The following is a 7,447-nucleotide window of genomic DNA, read 5'->3' as shown; positions in this document are numbered from 1 at the left end:
AGATGAAGACGTGAACGTGTTCTTAAAGATTTCGTAGACTTCACTCAAGTCTTTTCTTCAGTGTTTAAAATCATTTGTTTCTGTTAAATTACGTAGTTTTAGTCCTGCATCTTCTGACTGATTACACTGTTTCTGTGTGTGTGTGTGTGTGTGTGTGTGTGTGTGTGTGTGTGCGTGCGTGTGCAGGTGACCACTCTGTACCTTGTTCAGCTGAGTGGTCTGCTGAGTGTGTGGCTCCTGCAGTTCTGTAACTCCATGATTCTGGGGTCACTGGTCGTGAGCTTCATCGTCGCTGCGCTCTTCATCAGACACTGTCAGGTCAGTGTGTGTGTGTGTGTGTGTGTGTGTGTGTGTGTGTGTGTGTGAGTGTGTGTGTGTGTGTGTGTGTGAGTGTGTGTGTGTGTGGTTCCTCATGGTTTATCTCTACATCATCACTGTTGTAAAAACTCACCGCTGACACTTTAACTTTTAAGAATGACGGCTTCTTCTTCTTTGATCCTGACATGTACATGTAGTTATTCTTGCATTTTCAGAATAAAAGCTCTGAGCTCCATGTGAAATTAAAATTTTTCTTTGTGAAAAAAAATGAGCAAATAATTCAGATAATAATAATAATTCACGGGCCACCATTTTCTGACCACTGGTGTAAAATAACTATCGTCGGTACCTGGTTAAGGGCGTGCTCATGTTTTCTGGCGAGACCTCCTGATTCTGAGGACTCCTGGATCTTGAAATGCTGGTTTTCCTCTAACAGACAGTAGGGGGCAGTAGAGACAGACCACCAGCCTCCCATGGCGGTGATTCTGACGCTGTTAAATCAGGATGAACCTTGAGGACCTCTGAACGACAGAGATGTGTTTTTTCTTTAAACGTCACACACACTCGATCTCTAACTGCTCTGTTGTCACCGTCTCGTCCCCACAGTCTGCTCTGAAGACAGGAAGTCTGCTGACTCGTGTGGGAAAGCTGCTCCTCCACAGCACCATGGTTCTGCTCCTCACCGTCACCATCAACTACCTGGCCAAGGTGGCGCTCACGTGATTTTCTTCCCCACTTTTTGTTTGAAATTCAAAGTTATTTCCAACGCTGGACGTAGAGTTCATGTTTGCACTGTGATGTCTTAACATAGCTGATTTTCTCTCTGTGAGAAATGTGATGTCGTGGCTACTGTTGTGTTTTCACTGAGAGTGAGTCTTCACGTCTTTGGTGGGTTCTCAAATAAGACTGTGAGACGAACATGTGATCTGAGCTTGACTTATTTATTTATTTATTTATTTATTTATACATCTCAGTGAGTTCTTTATCCATAACGAGACAACCTTATCTCTGTGTGTGTGTGTGTGTGTGTGTGTGTTTACAGAAAGTACTTCAGCTCAGATCAGATGAGCACATCTTTAAATTCATCAAGTCAAAGTTTGCCTTGGGGCATACCAGGTATGAACACACACACACACACCACACACCACACACACCACACACACACACACACACACACACACACACACACACACACCCACACCCACACCACACACACACACACACACACACACACACACACCCACACACACCCACACACCACACACACACACACACTACACCTACACACCCACCCACACACACCACCACACTACACCCACACACCACACACACACACACACACACACACACACACACACACACACCTACACACACACACACACATCACACACACACTCACACACACACACACACACACACACACACACACACACACACAATACCTACACACACACACACACACCACACACACACACACACCACACACACACACACACACACACACACACACACACACACCACACACACCACACACACACACACACATATAGAGACACACTCACTCTCCCACACCAAACCTCATAGAGAAAGTTATTTTAGCTGGTGGGGACACAGGAGCTGCTGGTCCTCTGCTGCCTCATGTGGTCACTTTGTGTCACTGAGGTCAATCTGAACAAAGGATTTAAAATGCCGAATATTTGAAAATAAAACATTTGGACTTAGGGATGGAGGCAGCAGTGGATCAACAACTCGTGTGGTGTGTGTGTGGGTGTGTGATGTTAAAACCCTGGTTTTCTCTATGGGGTTTGGTGTGGGAGAGTGAGTGCTTTACAAACTTCAGTTTCCAGGTCTAAAGTCTATTAGTGACAAAATGTAAAAAATTGCAATCGGTAACGAAAATTAAACTTAATCCACATGTTCATATTTATCTTATTTTATATGGCAGTGGAAGTAACTTATTTATATTTAATGGTCATGTTTTTTTTGCAGTTGTATCAATAGATTAATAAAGATTTGTGCTCAAACACACAGAGTTTACACACAAGGTGATTTGATCCAGTTTGACTGTATTATTCACTCAGCACCAGTGTGATAGCACCTGGAGTGTTAGTGTGTGTGAATAATAGATGGAGAGGTAACACCAGCAGGCCTCCCATCAATCACACACTGTGTGTGTGTGTGTGTGTGCGGCCTTTCAATTATTCACGAGTCAGAGGGAAATGTGCTGCTCTCTCTCTCTCTCTGTTCCTGTGTCTCTCACTCATTGATATTCTCTGTCTCATTTTTTCTCTCTCTAAAGCTCAATTCTCAGTCAAATTATTTGTCACTGTCGCGTATAACAAAAGAAATTAACACTAAAAAAAGACTGACTTTAAGAGCTTTTCAACAAAACAGTTCCAACACAACTTCGGCTCATTTTTCCATTATTATTATTATTATTATTAATATTTTATTATTATTTAATCCATTAAACGATTAATTGTTTGCTTCATAAAATGTCAGAAAATTGATCAGTGTTTGTCAAACTCTGGAAATGATGATGTTTCTCAAATGTCTTTGTTTTTGTCCACAAATTAATGATGAAGTTTGAATGATTTTTTTGTTTTTATGGAGCAAAGAAAGTAGAAAATATTCACATTTAAGAAGCTGAAAAATGACAGAAAGTAGAAAATATTCACATTTAAGAAGCTGAAAAAGAGAGAAAGCAGAAAATATTCACATTTAAGTAGCTGAAAAATGACAGAAAGTAGAAAATATTCACATTTAAGAAGCTGAAAAATGACAGAAAGTAGAAAATATTCACATTTGAGAAGCTGAAAATTACAAAAAGTAGAAAATATTCATTTAAGAAGCTGAAAAATGACAGAAAGTAGAAAATATTCACATTTAAGAAGCTGAAAAATGACAGAAAGTAGAAAATATTCACATTTAAGTAGGTAAAACAGGACAGAAAATAGAAAATATTCACATTTACGTAGCTGAAAAATGACAGAAAGTAGAAAATATTCACATTTAAGAACCTGAAAAATTACAGAAAGAAGAACATATTCACATTTAAGAAGCTGAAAAACTGCAGAAAGTAGAAAATATTCACATTTAAGTAGCTGGAAAAATGACAGAAAAGTAGAAAATATTCACATTTAAGAAGCTGGAAAAATGACAGAAAGTAGAAAATATTCACGTTTGAGAAACTGAAAAATGACAGAAAGTAGAAAATATTCACATTTAAGAAGCTGAAAAATGACAGAAAGTAGAAAATATTCATGTTTAAGAAGCTGAAAAATTACAGAAACTGGTTTGAATTATGAATAAAACAAAATCAAAATACTTAAATATGATGTAATTAATGTCATTTATGAAAAATAGATGAATCGATTAATTGTAAGTGTTTTTTTAATTTATTTTCAAAATACAATAATTCAATATTTTCTTTGTGATTTTATCGTTTTGAAACAAAAGTTCATCAAAAACACATTTGAATTGCACTCAGTTTATTAAGTTTCTTATCAGTTTTGGTTTATTTCATTGCATTGTTTGATTAATTGACTGCATTTAACGTCAGTGGTTTTCTTGTCGTTTGTCTCTTTCTCTTTGTTGAGGCGCTTTGTGACCACGCCCCCTTTTTATTTTAGTTTCGGCCACAAAAGGAAAAAATGACAACACTGACATGATAAAAATTCAGCGGTGTTCACTGTTCCCGCCTCTTCCTCTCAGGCTCACTCGGAGAACTTGACGGCGGCGAGGACGACGTGCTGGACAACCACAGCCTATCAGGAGAGGAGGGCGGAGCCTCGGACCCCGATGATTCAATAGAGGGCGAAAACAGTTCCAGTCCACCGCCGTACAGCGAAGGTCAGGAAGAGAAATGTCATCTGTAATATACAATTACCAATAATCAGTCTTAGAAGCATATATATACATATACGTATATATGTGTATATATACACATCTATGTATATATATATATATATATATTTATATATATATATACATATATATATATACACACATATATACATGTGTGTATATATATACATATATATGTATACATTATTACCAACATTGTTTTGTCAGTTTTTTTTTCTATGAATCCATTTGTTATTTGGTCCAAAAAATATCAGAAAATGTTGATCAAACCTGGAAATGATATTTCCAGGTTTTTGATTTTCCAATGGTTTTTGTCCTCACACACAACATGTGTTCCGTTTGAATGAATTCTTTTATGGAGCAAAACAAGCAGAAAATATGTCAGAAATGATCTCACAGATTCTGAGTATACGCTCAGATACATATACATTTATATGTATGTGTATATATAATACATATATTGTATAGTAAAACAAAAACATAAACAATGCTTTGTAGTTGCGAAGCTGAATTCATTCGCCAAAATAAAAGACCTAATTTCACCAACAAATATATCATGAAATATTCACATTTTTGAAGGTGAAAAAAGCAGAAAACCTTGAGTTTTAATTATTTAAAAGAACAACAACTGATTAACCAGTTGTGGATATAGTGGGTGGTTCATTCATTTAGAGAGTGAGTGATTAATAATGGATTATTTGTGGCAGCCTCAGTGTCAACGATGATGAATTCACCCTCTCACTCTTATTCTTTTGACTTATTCAACAGTTCACTTCTCTCGCTCTCTCTCTCTCTGTTTTCATCTGAAAAATTCCTGCTCTTGTGAAATTTGGAGGCTGCAGGTGATAAGAGTCTGTTGGTTTGCTCGGTTTGATAAAGCCATGGAAATTCTGTCAGGTGCTAATCGAGACCAGATTAGAGATTAGCTGGAGGTGTGTGTGTGTGTGTGTGTGTGCGTGCGCGTCGGTGTGTGTGTGTGCGGGTATTACTAATGCTGTGGGGACCTAAAACTGTTTACACAGTCATATTATGGGGACTTGTCTTCCTTGTGGGGACAAAAATCAAGTCCCCATATCATACATGACAACATTTTTAGGTGAAGCTATGTTTCAAAGTTAACAGATGTTCTCTGTTAAAAGTACTTTATATAGTATTACTGCAGTTAACGTCTTAGTCTGACATTTACATAATATTACTGCAGTTAATGTCTTAGTCTATGACATTTAAAAGTACTTTATATAATATTACTGCAGTTAGGGTCTTAGTCTATGACATTTAAAAATACTTTATATAATATTACTGCAGTTAAATGACATTTATACTTTATATAATATTACTGCTTAGTCTATGACATTTAATACTTTATATAATATTACTGCAGTTAAAGTCTATGACATTTAAAAATACTTTATACTGCAGTTAACGTCTTAGTCTATGACATTTAAAAATACTTTATATAATATTACTGCAGTAAATGTCTTAGTCTATGACATTTAAAAATACTTTATATAATATTACTGCAGTTAACGTCTTAGTCTATGACATTTAAAAGTACTTTATATAATATTACTGCAGTTAACTTCTTAGTCTATGACATTTAAAAGTACTCTATATAATATTACTGCAGTAAACGTCTTAGTCTGTGACATTTAAAAGTACTTTATATAATACTACTGCAGTTAATGTCTTAGTCTATGACATTTAAAAGTACTTTATATAATATTACTGCAGTAAATGTCTTAGTCTATGAAATTTACATAATATTACTGCAGTAAACGTCTTAGTCTATAACATTTACATAATATTACTGCAGTAAACGCCTAGTTTATGACATTTAAAAGTACTTTACATAATATTACTGCAGTTAACGTCTTAGTCTATGACATTTACATAATATTACTGCAGTAAACGTCTTAGTTTATGACATTTAAAAGTACTTTACATAATATTACTGCAGTTAACGTCTTAGTCTATGACATTTACATAATATTACTGCAGTGAATGTCTTAGTCTATGACATTTCAAAGTACTTTATATAATATTACTGCAGTAAACGTCTTAGTCCATGACATTTAAAAGTACTTTATATTATATTACTGCAGTAAACGTCTTAGTCTATGACATTTAAAAGTACTTTATATAATATTACTGCAGTTAACATCTTAGTCCATGACATTTAAAAGTACTTTATATAATATTACTGCAGTAAACGTCTTAGTTTATAATAATATCAATAACAGAGTATTTGTTAAAGTGAAACAATGTTTAACTGTCGACAGTCAACAAAGAACTTTTAGTTAGGAGGCGGGGTTGTGGGCTGTGCCTAATGGCTTCAACAGACAACAGGAGGCCGTCCAGCAGCTCCAGACAGAGTCTCTTTGTGAGGACAGACAGTAGACGTTTGTGTCCAATTCCATAGGATATTTTCATCCATTGTTTTTCTGTCGCCCAATCAGATGACTGTCTTGGGCGGAGCTAAACTGGCTCCGCCCATGATGTATCATTTTACTCTGGTACCCCGAGCTCTGCTACCCAATCTGAAAGACGTGTTTGTGTTTAAATTTAAACCAATTTAAACGCCGACACCCCTCCCCCCCCCCGCACCACAAACATGGACGATGATCTTGAAATGAACTGAAGTGACAACTACGACGAGCTGTGATTGAAACTTCATTTTAAACCTAAATCTGAACTCAGATCTCCTGTGATCCATCTGTGGGTCCTGATCCAGTGTTTGGGAAACACTGATCTCTCTCTCTCTTTGTGTGTGTGTGTGTGTGTGCTGCCATTATCAGTTCTCTGTAAATCAGCCATGTTTGACGAACCTGCTCTTTCAACCTGGGATCAATACCAGGTCTTTATCAGGCCACAACTGGCTAATAAAGGCAAGGCCTCTTATCCACCATCTGGAGGAGACACACACACACACACACACAAACACATACACGCACACACGCGATAACCGCCCTGATAACTTAAGCAGGAAAAACACTGGAGTGAGTTCTCTGTCTGTTTTCTCCCTCCTCATCCTCCTCGGGCTGACGGCTGACAGAGAGGCAGTGTGTTAATGCAGTGCGCACACACACGCACACAAACACACACACACACACACAACTCTCCCCCTCTCTCTCTTTTTCTCAGAATCACTCTACAGTTGCAGCTTCACACCAGAAAAAACTCAAGTTCACTTTTTTTCATCCTAAAACGATAACAGGAACCTGATGACACACACACACACACGCACACGTATACACACACACAC

At 36.9% G+C, this 7,447-nt stretch overlaps 1 protein-coding gene across 1 annotated transcript; it reads left to right on the top strand.

The window, feature by feature from the left end:
• Window positions 1-188: 188 nt before the first annotated feature.
• LOC122763322 (probable C-mannosyltransferase DPY19L3) lies at window positions 189-4,170 on the top strand (the record flags this gene model as incomplete). The annotated part of the gene is made up of 4 exons (XM_044018289.1): window positions 189-318; window positions 925-1,026; window positions 1,361-1,434; window positions 4,001-4,170. Coding segments are annotated over exons 1-4 (409 nt in total), but the record flags the coding sequence as incomplete, so codon positions are not given.
• Between the last annotated feature and the right edge of the window lie 3,277 nt (window positions 4,171-7,447).

This window comes from Solea senegalensis, unplaced genomic scaffold, assembly GCF_019176455.1.
Source record: "Solea senegalensis isolate Sse05_10M unplaced genomic scaffold, IFAPA_SoseM_1 scf7180000016713, whole genome shotgun sequence".
NCBI lineage: Eukaryota > Metazoa > Chordata > Actinopteri > Pleuronectiformes > Soleidae > Solea > Solea senegalensis.
The sequence above is the reverse complement of the archived record's forward strand: the minus strand, read 5'-3'. Positions and strand labels throughout refer to the sequence as shown.